Source organism: Haliotis asinina, chromosome 8, assembly GCF_037392515.1.
Source record: "Haliotis asinina isolate JCU_RB_2024 chromosome 8, JCU_Hal_asi_v2, whole genome shotgun sequence".
NCBI lineage: Eukaryota > Metazoa > Mollusca > Gastropoda > Lepetellida > Haliotidae > Haliotis > Haliotis asinina.
Genome location: NC_090287.1, coordinates 3,566,451 through 3,585,031, shown reverse-complemented (window position 1 = coordinate 3,585,031; position 18,581 = coordinate 3,566,451). Strand labels below are relative to the sequence as shown.

Below are 18,581 nucleotides of genomic sequence, written 5' to 3'. Positions count from 1 at the left end.
ATAAACTTTGTCAATTTTGCATTTCATTCACTAGCTACAGTATCAGTTGATGTTTCCACTCCTGAGACAAAACATGACATGCCAACCCCAAATAGCTGCACCATCAAACACTAGCTACAGTCACACTGAGTTGATGTTTCCACTCCTGAGACAAAACATGACATGCCAACCCCAAATAGCTGCACCATCAAACACTAGCTACAGTCACACTGAGTTGATGTTTCCACTCCTTAGACAAAACATGACATGCCAACCCCAAATAGCTGCACCATCAAACACTAGCTACAGTCACACTGAGTTGATGTTTCCACTCCTGAGACAAAACATGACATGCCAACCCCAAATAGCTGCACCATCAAACACTAGCTACAGTCACACTGAGTTGATGTTTCCACTCCTGAGACAAAACATGACATGCCAACCCCAAATAGCTGCACCATCAAACACTAGCTACAGTCACACTGAGTTGATGTTTCCACTCCTGAGACAAAATATGACATGCCAACCCCAAATAGCTGCACCATCAAACACTAGCTACAGTCACACTGAGTTGATGTTTCCACTCCTTAAACAAAATATGACATGCCAACCCTAACAATTGCACCATCAAACAAACACTAGCTACAGTAACACTGAGTTGATGTTTTCACTCCTTAGACAAAATATGACATGCCAACCCTAACAATTGCACCATCAAACAAACACTAGCTACAGTAACACTGAGTTGATGTTTCCACTCCTTAGACAAAATATGACTTGCCAACCCTAATAGTTTCACCATCAAACAAACACTAGCTACAGTAACACTGAGTTGATGTTTCCACTCCGTAGACAAAATATGACTTGCCAACCCTAATAGTTGCACCATCAAACAAACCCTAGCTACAGTAACACTGAGTTGATGTTTCCACTCCTTAGACAAAATATGACCTGCCAACCCTAATAGTTGCACCATCAAACAAATGGTGGTGTATATGAGATTCATGTATTATCTTCTTGCAGTATATTCTCTTTATTGTTACAGATAATGAGAGCGAGTATTTCGACCGATCCGCTGAGATATGTGACATTGATGAACGACTAAACAGGCTCCAACAGCTGATGAAGGCCAGCCTCTCATGATGTAATCTGTCACATGTGATCTGGGTCTAGTTCAAGTCCCCAAGTTCCAAACCGACTAAAGTGTTCTGTACATTCCTGTGTTAAGGATCTACAAGTATCATTGTGAAGTCTATAAATATAATGAAGTCAGAATTATTATCCATTGAAAATACTTTGTTGGATAATTGTTTTTGGGAGTGTCATTGCAATTTTAACATGGGTGACATCATATTCAACTCTCATCCTGTTTGAGCCTTTTGAGTTTTACTGATGCTGTTTTACACTTGCTAGAATGTTTTACATGATATCGTAACAACTTAAAACACCAATTGTATCTTAATATACTGGAATAATGTACCACTGCCATTTTCATGAGAGTACATGTACGCTGGTGTAACAGTCACAGTGTACGAGTGAATACAGTATTACTGAATTGATAATGTAAATACAGTTTAGACTGACATATTTATGATGGTGGTTGCTCATTTGTACATAATCATTTCTGCTTGACTCTGTATGTAACTAGCATGCAGCTCATGGCATTCCCATGTGTGGATATTGAGTGTGTCTATCAATCTTACGAAGGCCTTTTACGCTTCTAATTTACATGGCAGAAGTAACAACAAACATATAGCTGCATGTAGGTGAGCATTCTGTATACAAACTAGTAACTGGACCTTTGTGAAACTAGTTCCTGTTCCAAGTATTTGTTGGAACACATGACCTCCTCCAGATGAGAGAACCTGTTATCCAGTTTGCTGCTATGAATGATATCTCGTTGGTGAGAATCTTAAGGATGCTGACATGGGAGTTCTACAATTTCTCGTTAAGTTTTCGCAGTTAGAGGTCCTTGTCAGTTTATGTAATTATGGGAACAATTTGTACAGTGTAAATACAACATTAAATAAATGAAGATAGATGCCATCTTGTTGTTTTTCCACATCTGTCTACAAATCTGAGAGTTGCAGTTCCAGTCTTGCACAGGAAAACATTTGCACTTTGAGCTTAATCTTGAACGATGTTTTGCAACTGACTTCAAACACTCATATATCATTTGAATGTTGATGTTCATATAGACTTGGAAAAGATGATTGCAGAAAGTAAAACCTGGGAAGAAGTCTTACTAACAAAAGGTAAAACCTCAGAAGACTAGCGAAAAGTAAAACCTGTCCATGCAAAACAAAAACCTCAAATGCCGTTATTCTGGGAAGTTAAAAGATGACGTAACACATAGTGAGAAGTACACTTCAGGTTTATGTGTCTGACAGAATCCATTTAAGGGGCAGTGATCTGCTGTGGAACCTTTTAGTTCCACTTGATGCATATACCCAGAACCAACAAGGGCCTGGTTGAACGGGACTAATAATAATAATAATAATGCACATTTATAATGCGCCTTTTCCACGCCCTTATGTATGCTCAAAGCGCTACAGAAATAAATAGAAATATGTACAAAGATGAAGATGGGTTAAATTATGTGAAGTATACTGAGAAAAGGTGGGTTTTCAGTTTTGCTTTGAAACTGTCAAAACTTTTAGAGTCTTTGATATCACATGGAAGAGCATTCCAGAGGACTGGTGCTGTGTAGGAGAAGCTGCGGTGTCCGAAAGATTTCAGTCTGTAGGTGGGTATCACAAGAATATTCTGAGAGTTGGAACGGAGGGTGCAGGCTGGTACATATGGGTGAAGCAGGTTAGACAGGTAGGAAGGGGCCAAGCCACGAAGACATTTATATGTCAGGCAGAGTATTTTGAAGTCAATTCTTGCTTTGACTGGTAGCCAGTGGAGTTCTTTCAGGATAGGAGTGATGTGGGCACATTTGGAAGTTCTACTGATAATGCGGGCAGAGGTGTTTTGTATCCTCTGCAGTTTAACAGCCAGATTGGAGTTAATGCCAGAAAGAACACTGTTGCAATAGTCGAGCCTGGATGTTACCAGAGCTCGAACCAGGGCTTGAGTTGCTGCAGAAGTCAAGTACTGGCGAATGTTGCTGATCGACCGGAGATGGAAGAAGCATACTTTGCTCACTTGGTTGACATGGGCATTGAACGTCAAAGAAGAATCAATGTGAACGCCAAGATTCCTCACAACATCTGATGGATTTTTGGACTAAGCATATATTGAGCTGGGAAGAAAAACAGGAAGACAAAAATATTCATATAAATACAACTTAAGCATTTCATTTTAGTACTTCCATGTCTTGAACACATGACAAGTATGAAGATTTTGCTGAGTGTGGGGTTTCAAGGCTACAGCTGAACATGAGGTAGGTACAAATGGAGCTGTGTGCATAAAGTGAGCTGCAAGGTCGCTTGTTTGGATATGTCTGCCAGCATTCTGATATCCCATCATAGTCTGTCATTGCCTGTTAAGATAATTTGATAAAAACATCTAGTATGTTTCAACTGAATACATTGCATAGGTCAATGCTCATGTGGTTGATCACTGGATTATCTGGTCCAAAGTGAATATTTTTTTAACACCATCCTATTGAATATGCTGAATATTGTTCAGTGTGGTGTTAAACAACAAACAAATCAAAATCACAGGTTAATGTGCGTGCATGTCAGAGTAAATGGAACTGGACTTTCCTCTCTGACTTGGGTCATCCCAGGCAATATGAATTACCTCTATGTAAATCAATGGACATGCAGATTATTGTCCGAATGTTGCAGAGTGAAGCATTAAGCAGGTGAAACTTAATATTAATAGTATTACTATCCTCCATGTGAAAAAAGTGAATCAATCTGGGATCAAGGAATTCACATTTGGGCTGCGATTCTGTTCTTCATAAGACAAACTTGCAAGTACATGTACAAGGAATAAAATGCGTGAGGACATAGATTTCACTCTGGAGGTATGTGGTTACTATCTTTTCTACCCATGACAGGCACAGTATCCTCTGCAGATTGTTATATTTATTTTCAAGAGAAGACAACATTTAACAATAGATATAAATACAATAAAACATGCAATTCACGTTTGATATCTGTTACTCATGTCTATTTTCACAATTGATAATGTCACAGAACTAACCTTTATTCTTCTTGCATATACTATCAATACGACCATCATAAAATTACATTGTACTTTATGTACATTGTCATCCCTAACATCCATAACCTTTGGCCATGAAAATCTAATTTGCACCATTTAACTCTCAACATTATCTTGCGTCAGACAAAGCATTTTATAATTGGAACATACCTATTTGATAATGTTTTAAGTTCAAAGGCAATATAACAAGTTTAAGGTGCCTTAGATGGCAAGATGTGATAATTGTTTCTTTGGCAAATCCAAAGATGTCTGTACAGAGAGAACAATGTTGTCACTGTACACTCTCCAGAATATTTGCTGACTAAGGAACATCCAGATAATATTGTGCAGAAAACATGCATCACTGGTAGCAAAATCACATGTATTGTCTTTGCATTGGCGTTACAGCACTTCAAGCATCATCTAGTTGCTAATCCACACATATGGAGAGTCTGTTTTCTCAACATGTCGGACAGACAGCCATACACACACACACACACACAACAAATCTTTCATGATCCTGGTGGTGCCATCACCAGAACTGTGTGAGGGTGTGGTGTTATACAGCAGCAAGCATTGTGTCTACATCAAGCCAGATGGAATCGGTCGGTACTAGATGAGGGTTGGTACTAATCAGGATGACGAGGAAACAGCCAGCTTCTTCAGGTGATCCATGAACACTTGCAGACTCACATCATCTGTCAGTACAGGGGCACCGCCATCCTGCAACAAACAGATGCATTGTAATGAACTTGAAATTCTTTCAGATTTAACAAATGTTAGAGTTTTCACTAAACCAAAATTAGAGAAAAAATTTCAGTTGTGAATCATAAGAGCAAATGAGATCTGAATTAATCAAACAGTGAGTGAAGGTTTTGGGGGCAACAAACAAGTGCATATAAAAATACTAAGGTATGAAGTATCAGATACTATAGATGACTACAGTGACTTTCAGGAAGAATTGGCATGATGTGATACAGACTCATTGTGAATTCCCCAAAGTGAGTAACAAAGAACCATTCATTTTACTAAGAAACGCATCTTGATACAATCCTACTAGGCTGTTAGGTCTGTTCTTACTACATCAGTCTGGTTAATGGAGTACTCAGCTGACCTTGAAAACACACATCACAAACGGACAATGGCATGAAGTGGGACACAGGGACACAGAGACAGACAATCATCTCAAGGTGTGAGGTCAACAAACAATATCATACCATAGATATAATCACATGCAGATGATGAAGGGGAACAATTCAGATTGTGTTTCCTAAATTGTCAGGACACAGGGTAAGACATCTGCATGTGATAGGCTCTATTAGGACAATCTCCATGTACAGGTACCATACCCTCCTTGCCCAAAACCACAAGCACAACCTTCCTTGAGTAATGATACTAAAACTGTGCCATAAAACATCCACACAATTGGTGTTACATAGCAGGTTTCAGGTAAAGAGGTATTTGTGACAATGTTACCCTTATTCGATCAATTCTTCCTACAAAAGCTGGTGAAGTATGTGGGGTGATAACAATGACTTCTCACATGAGTCACCACAGTCACTCAGTCTTTGAAATGTATATTTCAGTTTTTAGAAAGCCAATTTGGTTTCTTGTTACTATCTGTGTTCATGAGCACACTCAAAACAGTGTCAATGAAATAATGGTAATAATATTTGCTGGTTTTAGGTTTAAAGTTACCGTAAGAAATAGTCCATTCACCAGTGTTACTGAGCTTGACAGCTTCATCCCTCATAAGGCACCTCTGCTTGAAAACTTAGAAAACTTTAGAAACCAGTGGATATTATCTGGTGGCCACAATGGTAACAAAAGGTAACGTTGCTTAGAAGCAAGTTAATGTTTTACTACAATTTTGCACATCTCAAAAAGATTGTATTGAACTGATGTTATTTTTTAAGGATATTAACGTACAATAAACACAAGAATTTAAGCTTTGAAAAAACCAAGCAACCAAATTGACAATATCTCTGAATGATCGTATTCAAAATCTGAGTACAAAATGATTAGCACAGGCAACACTGCTGAGTCTGGCACAGTTTTTAAAGAATCATTCCCCAAAGCCACCTCCCATTATGGACAAACTAAGTAATTGTGGGTCCGCTCCCCTAGGTATGACGGAGCATACTACCTCTGGGCCCCCAGTTGTGATGACCTAGACAGCAGAGTGAAGGTGAAGGTCAAACTCATTAATGCTACAAATGAAGGGCTATGCAACTCATGCAACACAAACTCATGCTAACAGCCAATATCATTCACGTAGGGAGATGACTCTAGTAGACATCATCATTATTTCGTAACAAACATCAAGGTGTCAGAACAGCTAGAAGTATTGCTAGGCAACATTCTTCATGTGTACAAGTAATGATTGCTGAAAAATGTGGTCCTAAGAAACAAACATGTTTTTTTTTTAATAGTCAGTTGTTCCTCAATTTTCAAGCAAGAACATTTCGGCACACATCATTCAAGATTCAAATCGTGATTAAAAATACAACAAAAAAGTGTGTGAAATGTTATAAAATGTTTCCAAAAGAGGATTGGCCTTAGATCTTCAATACAGGATGTGATGTACAGCTCTCTTACATCTATCATGAAATCTGTAGCAAAAACAGTTGTTTTAGTGAATAATATTTCAGAATATGATACTGAATTTAAATAATCCAGGCCAATCTCCTTCTGGTCCTGCCACTGTACGCTGTTAGCTTTATCATGCCAGTTTCAACAACCACGTTAGTTTCACACTGCACATGACAAGTGGTTCACATGACAATCAAGACAAAAATGACAGTGTTTACACACCCCTGTCGATGGCTGAAAGAAGATGTATGACTTATTGGAGTTACAAAGTAGATATCTCATCTATCACTTCAATCATTTAAGTTTCATCCAAAACTGATTTCTGAATCCAATGCTCAACAAGATGATTAAGACATTTTTGAGTCCTAGAGATTTGTCATTTCAAAGTGAGTGAGTTAAGTTTTACGCCCTATTCAGAATATTCCAGCTATATGGAAGCAGTCAGTAAACAATCGAGTCTGGACCAGACAATATAATGATCAACAGCATGAGTATTGATCTGCGCAATTAGGAACCGATGACGTGTCAACTAAGTCAGCAAGCCTGACCACCCAATCCTGTTAGTCGCCTCTTACGACAAGCATGGTCACCTCTTATGATAAGCATAGGTTACTGAAGGTTTATTCTACCCCAGACCTTCACAGGTCTTCAAAGGGACAAGCTTATGTTATTATTTCACAAAGACATGGCAACAAAATGCATAACACAGGTTTATTAAAAAACTACAAAATGAATTAATTTTACCCAATCAAGTAACATGACTCCTATACTACAGGATGCAAAAACCAAATTTCATCCATACACACATTTGTGAGATGTACTAAATATTAAGGGCAACAATTCAACATCATGCTGATGTTCAAACTACGGGAGGTAAATGCTATCAAGCGTACCTGTCCCCATCCATATGCGTTATTGTGTGTCTGTGATGGGTTCACCTTGGAGAGCAAGAACCGAGCCTGAAACAAATAGTGGACAGTTCTAATTACATTTTATATCTATTGAGACTATCACCAATGTTTGATATTCAAATGTAAACTGTTTAATATCAATTACAAATGTTCCATCCTTAGATACCATGGTAATAGAATCTTGGAAGAAAAGACTAGTACATCAGTAGGCTGACGTATATTGCAATGTCAGCAAATGATGGTTACAAAATTATTGAAAGTTTGTCTGACAATACACCTTTGGTCAAACACACACTGTAGGCTGTAAGTTAAGAAACAGATTTCACATAAAACATGTGACAATATTTCTTGTTGATGTCAGAGTGACCTGTCACTGACCTGTGATCCCTGGGACTCAGTGACAATGTATCTTGGCATGGGGAACCTGGTCTGTAGAATCTCCTGGGCGTCATCCACTGGTGCCTGCATCAGCTGTTTGAAGTTCTCGTACTCAGGTAAGTCATGGTAGCCCTGCTTCTTCCACTGGTCAATTGTCTGATACAGAGTGAGAATTGTCGACATAGGCAAGCTGTGAATCACCCCACAACATTGGCGAACACCAGTTAGTGTAATAATGTTCACCCTACTGGTCATTAGTAAACACAAGCTACACATACCATCCACTTTACTAAAAATTTGCCCCAGTAAATATTTGTCAGTCTGAGCAGACCCTTTACTCAATAATTCAACTTTGCTGTGAAATTTGGTCAGTATCTCTCTCTTTCTATGGCAACACAAATGATTGCATGAATGTAGGAACTGGATCAAGTCATGTTCAAAAAGGTGACAGTCACATAAACATTGAAAACAGAGGAGAATAACTCCCTGTATCCATGAGCTTGATATTGGAGTCCCTCACCTCTCCATGATATATAACTATCTGGAAGAAGGTGTCCATCAGGAGGATTCTGTCCGGCTGTATACTGCTGGTGTCAAGGAGCACTGGCTGAAATAAACACAAATGTTCCATTACACCCCTACCATACACATCTGCCAATACATTTTCAAACACAAACAGATAAAAACGTTTAACAATCCAGGATAAGAAAATAAAGAGCAAGACAAAAGCTGTTGATTGTTTACCAATGAGTCAGTCCTAAATGTGCTAAGTCTCAGATATGTATTTCAAAAATTATTTTATACATAGACTTTCTCTTTTGTGACAGTGGATTAGCCTAATGGTTAAAGCACACGCTCGTCATGCTAAAGACCTGGGTTCATTTCCCACATGGGTACAATGTGCGAAGCCCATTTCTGGCATCCCCACGATATTGCTGAAATAGTGTTAAAGGTGGTGTAAAACCATACTCACTCACTCATTTAACTCATAAACCTGAACATTTAATTCATCGAGAACATTTCTGAAGATATGAAATATTGTAAATGCCTGTACCTCTGGCGGTCCTGTGAAGGAGTAGGCATACAGTATAGGCTGGATCATGATGAGTGACTGCGTCAAGTCTTCCACATTCAACATGTGTCTGGAAAATACCACAATAGACAAATAATATACCACTAAACAAGAAACCTTGCTACTTCAATAACCTCACTAGTTCAAATACAATCTTATACTGAAGGCAATGTCAAATCATCTGACACAGATAAATAGGTCTTTTGAACTTCTATCACAACTATAAACAAATCATACCTTGAAGTATTATCATTAAATATCGAAACATGTGCCTTTTCAAATCTGATTCTGGATTCTGATTATGTGATTAATTGATCACTTGATTGCATCATCATCATCATCATCATCATCATCATCATCCGTACCTGTAATATGAGGTCTCATCTGGACTGTTGTTAAAGACCTGAAGGAACTGTGATCGTCGAAGGTGGAACATAAATTGAGGGTAAAGTGAGAAGTTCTCTGAGAACCTGAATGAGTTTGGGTCTTCCTTATGATAATCTCCAAACTTTTGACACTGGAACACAAAAATAACTCATTACACACCCCATACATAATGATAAACCTTAAAAACAAGCTCTAACTCTGAAAACTATATAAACTGGTACATCATTATTTATAGGATCTACAAATTATCAGAATGTCAATAATTAACTTGACTTGATACTCGACTTGATAATTAACTTACTAATCTAATAAGCATCCTATCGAGCCACCGTAGAACATCAGGGCCATCGTCGGTCTCAGCTCTGTATACGGCTATCCTCCCCATCAGCACTGCTGCAGCTTCCTGGTCGAACCCTGCAGCTATGTGCTGGATGTTGGTGCTGGCATCCGCCCAACTGGAACACACAGGGAAACGTTAAAAAGGGTGAATGATTTACTGTAGCTGTAAACCATATCTCTAGAGTACCTAGACTGAACCAAACATACCAGGGTATCATGCCATTGTGGTCTGATGATACAAAACAGTTGTCAATTTGTAAGAAGCAATGGATCTATCCATCTCTAAGGCTGATCACTAATCACCTGATGAACTAAAGTTACCTTTAAAGGCATATCTATGAATCAGTTAGCACAATTTACCACGAAGTCCACTTTGGACATTGGCTAAAATCGCTGCAGGCATGGGAATCGCAGTAAACAAAAAGATGGTTTGAAGGAGAAACCCTTACTTCCTAGCTGTTGTGGTAACACGGATTCGTCTCTGGCCACTTGAGTGTTGATACTGTGTGATGAACTGTATGTAGCCTCGACCTCCTTGTGGTATTGGTGCATTGTGCTTGAACACAGACACACTGACACAGTCAGCTTTAGGTACAAGTGATCACAATGGCATATAACCCAACAAGTGATGTAAATTTCTAAACAGTATCCAGTATATATTTAACCTTTTACTCCATTTTCTGCACTGAAAAGAGTCAGCTTATTTTTCATGGTAACACTTTCTTGTGAAAGAATTAACAAAAGTCTCAGTGTTCTTTCTTTTGAAATACATCCACAGATCACTCCAATAAGCTTTGCATTCTGTGTAGTAGACATTCTTGGTTTATGATGAATAGAGCTGAATAGACCATGATGAACATACAGCTGAGCAGACAATTACTGCTTACCTGATTGACCACTTCAAAGAACATACTGAGGGTACTGTTTGGGTAAAGCCCACACATCTTCCACTGACACGTTCCCCCTAGACCTATCTCTGTGTCAGATACTGACGGTCCTTTCACCGCCAAAGACACACATGGACCAATAGCACCGGACACCTTCAACTCACGAGACGTCTGAAATAAATGTGTACAAATATTCATACTGCACAGAAAACATTCAAGCTTCATACAAAGACAATAAGTATATAAATAAGGGCAGGCCACCTAGGCATGATGACAACAACCCAGCCCATCAGGGTGTAATGATGACAATCCAGACCAACAATACGATGACAACCAAGACCTTAGGGGCATGATGACAACAATCCAACCCACCAGGGTATGACAACAATCCAGCCCATCAGGGCATAATGACAACAACCCTGCTCATCAGGGTGTAATGATGACAACAATCCAGCCCATCAGTGATGACAACCCTGCCCACCAGGGGATGACAACAATCAAAACCATCAGGGTGTCATGACGACAACCTAGTCATCAGTAATGATGAACCTGCCCAGATGACAACAATCAGCCCACCCGGGTGTAGTAACAACAATGCAGCCCATAACGGTAAGGGCCAATCAATCCAACCCATCAATATGTGCTGACAACAATCCAGCCTATCGGTGATGACAACCCAGCCCACCAGGGTGCGATAACAACACTGCAGTCCATATGTGTGTGTCAACAACATTCCAACCCATAAGGGCGAGATGACGACGATCCAAGACCATAAGGTGTGATGGCATCAATCCAATCTATCGGTAATGATGACCCTGCCCACAAGGGGATTACAGTCCAGCCCATCGGGGTGTGATAACAACACAGCAATGACATCAATCCAGCCTATCAGGATGAGATGACAACAATCCAGCTCATCAGTGATGACACAGCCCACCATGGGATGACAACAATGCAGCCCATCAGGGCATAATCATAACAACGTACTTCATAAGGGAAAAGTGACAACAATTCAACCCATCAATGTGTGATGACAACAACCCAGCCCCTCTGGGCGTGATGACAACAATGCAAGCCATCATACATGCTTCTTCTGCATTTAATTAACCCTAACTCTAATGATAAGACAGTGTAATGTGAAACTTCTGTATTCAAGAGACCATAGACAGCATGTTGTCAGTCTAGCTCTGTAACAGCAATATCAGTGGTGTTAGTCTGTTGGAGTATGAGCGTATCAGTGATCATAGCACTAAGATAAATTTGGGCAAGTAGGCCCTGAGGTTCATTCCACTACAGGCATATTAGCAACAATACATTCCCACCCGAGTGAGTGTAAGACTTACTTTGACCTCTACTGTTGCACCAAAGGCCATCTTGAATTCCCCCTTCATGTCCTTGGCAAACACTCTCTGAAAGGTCTGTTTGAACAGAGATGTGTTGAACGAGTCTCCCATTACCATGTGGCCACTGAAAGAGTGAAAGGTTTGGTTAACATGTATAAGTCCTGGAGGTATAGAGACAGTTTTCAGAGAAAGTAGCCACTGATTTCCTCATTCCTCGACTTATTCAAAGTTGTACAGCATCATGGTCATAATGCACTTGCCCTAATCATATAGGACCTTGTTCAGATACTACATGAACAAACTTGTCCCTCATATGTTTAGGTTGATGAGTAAATGTGAAAGGACAGGCTGCAAGAGCACCCTGTTCATCCCACAGTTACTAGCCAAGGGAAGACACTTCATGAAATTGGTTGTTGTTTTAATGAAACCCAAACTGTACATCTATATTTTTGAAGCACTCTTAGTGCTAAGATAGTCATAAGTGCCATACATTAAATTATGACTATCTTAGTGCAAAGTGAGTTTCGAAAATCTAGGCCCTGGATATCTGGTTCTTACCCTGTGTATTTAGGACAGAACTTCATCTCATGCAGTCCTGTTTGATCCAGAGCACAGGAATACAAATCTATCACATGGCCATTTGTTGCAGCCCGATTGGAGAGGCTTTCATAGTGCTGGAAGGAGAATGTATCAAGGTTGTTAGCTGGAGGCATGTGTTGTAGTAGGGTGATAGATCTGTGTTCATAACACAGTTGTCAGTATGTTACCAGGTCACTGTAGTTTTAGTGTGTGCCATGTCCTGATTATTGTGCAGTGTCATAGAAAAAGACAGGCATGAACTGGCTATGACAAAAACTGTACATCATTGGAATCATTATGTTTATCAATAGCATCTAACTTAAGCATCATAACCTCATAAACAAATAGTATCAGATCACCAGGGTGCCTGGAGCATAACCTCACCTTCATGGCTTTCTTCATGTACTTGCAGTTGTCCTTCTCTATGTCGTGGTGGGATCTGATGGGGTACTTCAGCTCATCCCCCACCACCATCCCTGGACCCTGGGTACATGCCCCACCCACAAACAGCATGACACGTGCTCCAGTGTTGGGGAATGTGCACTGCAAGTACAATGGTGGGATAGTGGTCAGACTAGGTGTCAGGTAAACATTGTCAACTGGAACTAGAAACAATAAACTACACAATGTAAGCAGAAAATGTCAAATCAAATGATCAATGAAAGCTTTTTCTTTCATTGTTTCATGGGAATTAGAAAACAGAAATGTAATAAGACTGCAATGGTAAAAATAGTTGTGTGATATACTCTACTCCGTTCTCACCTCTAGAAGTCCGACAGCGATGGACAGGGCTGCACCAGTTGAGCGGAGAGGTCGCTTGCCCTGACTGACAGGCCATGGGTCACGCTGTAGTTCTCCCAACAGGTCTGTGAGACTCATGTCACACTTGTGCACTGGCTGCAGAAACCTGGACACAGAAACATGGGTCAATACGATGAACACCTGTTATCAACTACAGAAGGGGAAATCATGTGCCAAGACAGGTTCTAAGTATTAATGTTGAAATATCTTATGCACATCGGACTGTCCAAGAAATACGAGAAAAACATGATAAGTGGCATCTGTACAATATCTGAAGTGTGTTTTTCCAATGATTGTATATTATTGAATTTGTTAGATCCCTATATGTGTAACTGTGCTGAGTGCAGTATGGGATGTAGAGAGTCTCTATGTATACTGTACCTGTTCATAGGCAGCTGATACTGCTGGTTCATACCCTGGGGGCCCCTCTGCTGGGGCTGAGCTGCTGCACGACCAATACCAAGCATTTCCTGAAACATAATGTCAAGTTAATATAAAAATATGAGTGAAATCCATTCAAACACTTCATTTGATGCTTCGAGCTTGAGTAAACAAGCTCTTCTGATACTTGGCACATAAATGACATGACTCCTCCTTGGTGAGAATTATTGGGAATCTTGGCCATTCTAGCTTGATGTTATAGGCTTACCTGTATCTGTTTGGCAGTGAGGTCCTTGTTTCCTCTGAACACATAGCTCTTCGACACCCCTTCACTGCCAAGCTCATGAACCTGGACCATCTTGCCAAATGTGATGAGTCCGATGAGGGCGTTGGGAGGAAGCAAACTGAGAGACATCTGCAGGGACTCCTGGGAAACAAAATCTTGACATCACCACAACACCATACATACAAAATGTGGGTGTGAGAGACAAGGTGGTAAAAGTGGTGAGGTGGCGAGAGAACGTGTAATGACGGGGGTGTCTTTTGAGGGTGTTGAGACTGATCAGGGTGTTGAGAGAGGTGAGGGTGTTGAGAGTGATGATGGGGTGAGAGTAATGAGGGGGTGTGATTGGGGGCATGGATGTTGATGACAAAGGTGAGAGGGTGGTGGTGAATGTTATTAAGGGTTGAGAGTGATGAATAGTGATAAGTGGGTGGAGTGAGCGAGATGAGGAGTGGTGGAACGAGTATGAGGGAATGAGAGTGGTGAGAGGTGGTGGGATGAGCGAGATGAGGGGAAGTGGAGTGAGTATGAGGGGATTGGAGTGGTGAGGGGTGGTGGGGAGAGCAAGATTAGGGGAGGTGGAGGGAGTATGAGGGGATGAGAGTGGTGAGGGGTGGTGGGGTGAGCGAGATGAGGGAAGGTGGAATGAGTATGAGGGGATGAGAGTGGTGAGGGAGGTGGAGTCAGTATGATTAGATGAGAGTGGTGAGGGGGTGGTCGGGTGAGCGAGATGAGGGAGGTGGAGTAAGTATGAGGGGGATGGGAGTGGTGAGGGGTGGTGGGGTGAACGCAATGAGGGGAAGTGGGGTGAGCGAGATGAGGGGAAGTGAAGTGAGTATGAGGGGATGAGAGTGGTGAGGGGAGGTGGGGTGAGCGAGATGAGGGAGGTGGAGTGAGTATGATATGATGAGTGGTTGTGGTGGTGGTCAGTGTGATGAGGGAGGGTGAAAATGACTGGGGTTGGGGGTCTGGGGTGTACAGTTTACCTTGAGAGCCTGTAGGTCCTCCTCCTCCATACAGGTGTCCAGCACTATCAGGTAGATGGGAGGGTGGCATGTTGCACGCTGTAACAATCAAACTCTTGTTATTACACTGTCAAGGTGGTGTTACTGCTATTTCCAGAAAGTATTATAGTGACCCTGAAATACTTAGAGATGCTGAACATGTGGATCACCAGTCATTATTAGATACTGGTATTGTCTCACCAAGTACCATGGAGACAGATGGGTAGTCTAGATGTAGAATATAAACTTGATATTTGTTTCTGGGTTTCTTCATGAACAGTGGAGAAAATAACTATTGTTTATGTAAGGATGATGTTCAAAGAATATAGTAAAAGCATCACTATATTTGAAAATACTGCCACACAATAAGTACTCACATTGATTGTGTACTCTATGGTAGAGAACTGAGGAATGATCTCAGCGGGTTGGTGAGCCTCAGATATGGCTGCATACTGCTGGGGAAACTGTAGAACAAGCGATACATTGGTAATCTTACAGTGATCTTTGAAGTTGATCGAAACATTGCATTACCGGAATAAAGATGATGTTTATCCATAAAATTTGTCCCTAGTTAAAAGAATGTTCTACTTTGAAGTGAAAAATGTACATCAACAGAGCAACAGACATGACATGTTTAACAGATTTCTAAAAGTACACAAAAAGAGCTAAGCCAGTTTAAACCTGGTTACCATGGTAAATTAGTTTTGCTCTCACCGGATTCCTCTGATAACAGAAATTGCAGGACCATACTTTAGCTCGGTAGTCAATTTGGCTGAAAGTGAAAAGAATATTATGTCGTAGCACTAGCCCGCAAGTAAGATTCAGTCTGATAAATGTTAAAGATAGTACATTGTAGTAAAATCTCAAACATTTTTGGGGTGCACCTATAACATGTATTATTTAACAATGTATTATTTAACAGATTATTTAACAATGTTTAATGTCCAACCCTTATAAAGTATGACAAACATATAGACTAGAGGTCACAGCTACTTTTAACTAACTGGGAAGTACTAGAGAATCTGCGTAAGATGGAAATTTCAAAGTTTCAGTTAGTATTCTAGTGTTTGGTTTCATCAACATAGCTTGAATTTTAGAAAATTTACCAATAATGGTTACCATGGCAACATGTATCATCACATATTTTGTATAGCAATGAGTATATTTTTGCCATACACATTATAATTTACTTAATCATATACAAACAAATACTTCCAAGACTATTGAAATATTGAAACCTGGTGGGGGAGTCATATTACACAAATGATGATGCACAACAAGAAGACATGAATATTACATATTATCGACAAAATATGTATGATAAGTGTCTGAAATGATCAAGACTTACCAATACGGGTTCAAGATTGCCCTGCATGTCGGCCGTGTACACAAAACAGGGTCATACTGAATGGGAGGGAGATCGGGTCTCTCTTTTAGCGGTGTGAACAAACAACCCAGGGGTACAACCATCCTGGTTGCCTCCAGACGACTGGATGGCCACACATTCCAGCTGAATCGCACTCCATCTCGGTCTTCATTTTGCTGAATGAATTCTTGGTAGGTAGCCATGGCCTGGCTGTAAACAAACAAGATCTAAAATTGCACAATTTCTTGCAGGATGTTGTCTGTCTGAATTACATAAATCATTGCAATGGTAACTATAAAAATGATTTATGATGACAAAGCAATATGATGTTAAGTTCTGATCTCAGCATGACAAACTGTGATCCATGAGCATGGGAATCATTAGTGGGTGGTCTCACTATGATTTATCAACATGTGGTCTCATTTTTTCACTTCAATGACACAATCAGCTAACAGCTGCACAAAAAATTATATAACTAAAAGAAAAGTTCTTGCAATTGCCAGTCATTTATATTCTATAATCAAACAAATGTCCATAAGAAGAGAAAAATGATACAATGTGTCCAGTTCAAAACACTGTGTGTTGACAGTAGTTAACATGGCAAGTTTGGTCAAAATATCACAATTTTCATTACTATTTGTATTCATAACACCTTGAAATCATACCCAACAGAAACATTCAAAGAACATGTTGAAGTATTTTGTATCTTAAGAAAAGCCACACTTATGGATGTCAACTTCTTTATTGTGGATAACATGACGTTTTGGGGCTTATGAAATATTATCCTATGTCTAAACATGTTTGTCAATGGCACTATGCAAAAGATCCAGTGAAGATGATAATTGCGACAAAAACAACATCCATGTTGTTTTGTGCATTGTATCGGTTTTCTAATGGCAATAAACATGAAATTATTGATGGTAACACTGATAACACATAATGGCAATGAACCCTTTTTGGATTTTAGATTAGAATAAATCACCAGGAAAAGCTGCTGGGTGTAAAAGCAGAAGCACTGGGTAGGTAGGCTCTTTATCTTTGATGTTTGTGTATCATATCACCCTGATGTTATGGATTTTTACCAGCAAAAAGATAACTTGGGGAGGAGGGGGAGCTAAAATGCATAACAACGATCTCACAGCCTTAGTTACATAAAATGAAATTTCCTGTTGTTCAACGTGATGTACAGATGCTTTGATAATCAGAAACTGATTTTAATTTAAGTGGACAGATCATGGTTATACCAACAGACATTGTGTTCCTGAGGTGCTGAGCACAGTCAGCACCATCTAGCTCAGTACTAGCTTATGCTATCATGTGCCTTTGATAACATGGCAATATTGTACACAAACATCCAACTAATTCGTCAGACCATAAATAGAAGCATCCTAACAGATCACTACTCATAGACAAATAGAATGCTTTCAAAGCTTTCCATGATGATCAACAACAGTTTATTTAATTTGACACCTACCTCACCATCCCCAAATGAACATATCTGGAATCTTGGGTATCCTTTAAAATCATTTTGCTGATCAGTAATTCAAAATGAAAAAATATATATACTATCCTCTTATCTTTCAAAGACGTGACCTTTTCGGTGAAAAATTAACCAAAATTAATTTCTATTCACTGTGCACAAACATTATAGTGAAACTGTCACAGAATAATCAGAGATTCCATCCCACCAGTGTCCTCCACTGAACAGGTTAGTCAAGAGAATCAGTCTTATATATTGTCGTAAAACACAATGTAAGTTTTAAATAACATCCACGTATTCAGAGACTACATTGAATGTTCCATATATCTAGCAACAACAATATGTCGCTGTTGGAATTTGACAGCTGATACTGAAAACACATCGACACTGACGACAGTAAAAATCAGTGGCTTCTTTTTGGATTGACATAAGATCAAGTGAAGTATACAACCCGCCACGGAGTATTCTAAGTGGTTAAGGGAAGTGATTATCGTACCTTTCAAACTGTTACCGGCGACGTGGAAACCGCAGATTTTCACAGATGACGATAATTTGGACACGACGTTGATTCTTACATATCACACCTATGGCGAATGCCACGTAGCCCACAATGCTTTTTGACGTCATTGGGAATTCCCTTC

General features: G+C 39.8%; 2 protein-coding genes across 5 annotated transcripts in view; one reads left to right on the top strand and one right to left on the bottom strand.

Annotated features, from left to right (window-relative positions):
- Window positions 1-2,025, top strand: part of LOC137294427 (centrosomal protein CCDC61-like) — a 35,604-nt gene extending 33,579 nt beyond the window's left edge. Inside the window, exon 15 of one of the 2 annotated variants that reach the window (XM_067825435.1) lies at window positions 1,025-2,025. In XM_067825435.1, coding sequence (XP_067681536.1) covers window positions 1,025-1,122 — 98 coding nt within the window. In that variant the 3' untranslated portion in view covers window positions 1,123-2,025. The remainder of the gene's footprint in view (window positions 1-1,024) is intronic. The other variant, XM_067825436.1, reaches the window with a different exon arrangement.
- Window positions 2,026-4,004: 1,979 nt separating this feature from the next.
- Window positions 4,005-18,565, bottom strand: LOC137295383 (protein transport protein Sec23A-like). Of its 3 annotated transcripts, none has more exons than XM_067826721.1 (21): window positions 18,452-18,554; window positions 16,443-16,670; window positions 15,809-15,866; window positions 15,472-15,558; window positions 15,077-15,154; window positions 14,076-14,234; window positions 13,808-13,896; window positions 13,388-13,532; window positions 13,010-13,168; window positions 12,605-12,720; window positions 12,047-12,170; window positions 10,704-10,874; window positions 10,266-10,372; window positions 9,779-9,932; window positions 9,456-9,607; window positions 9,073-9,160; window positions 8,539-8,625; window positions 8,019-8,174; window positions 7,623-7,688; window positions 6,284-6,307; window positions 4,005-4,860 (listed from the first exon to the last, which is right to left on the bottom strand). In XM_067826721.1, exons 2-21 carry the CDS (start codon window positions 16,661-16,663, stop codon window positions 4,771-4,773), a joined length of 2,331 nt encoding a protein of 776 aa, XP_067682822.1. In that variant the 5' UTR covers window positions 16,664-16,670; window positions 18,452-18,554; the 3' UTR covers window positions 4,005-4,770. The 3 variants fall into 3 exon arrangements, with proteins under 3 accessions (XP_067682822.1, XP_067682820.1, XP_067682821.1); XM_067826719.1 differs by having other exon boundaries at window positions 18,437-18,552; XM_067826720.1 differs by lacking the exon at window positions 6,284-6,307 and having other exon boundaries at window positions 18,437-18,565.
- Between the last annotated feature and the right edge of the window lie 16 nt (window positions 18,566-18,581).

What these genes read in the sequence shown, in the direction of transcription:
- LOC137295383 (XM_067826721.1), bottom strand. Translation starts at nt 16,663, where the DNA reads ATGGCTACCTACCAAGAATTCATTCAGCAAAATGAAGACCGAGATGGA. An exon ending in GTTACCACAACAGCTAGGAA is followed by an intron (nt 9,933 to 10,265) that starts GTAAGGGTTTCT and finishes TGTGTGTTCCAG; the next exon opens with TTGGGCGGATGCCAGCACCA. An exon ending in CTGAGTCCCAGGGATCACAG is followed by an intron (nt 7,689 to 8,018) that starts GTCAGTGACAGG and finishes TATTTGTTTCAG; the next exon opens with GCTCGGTTCTTGCTCTCCAA.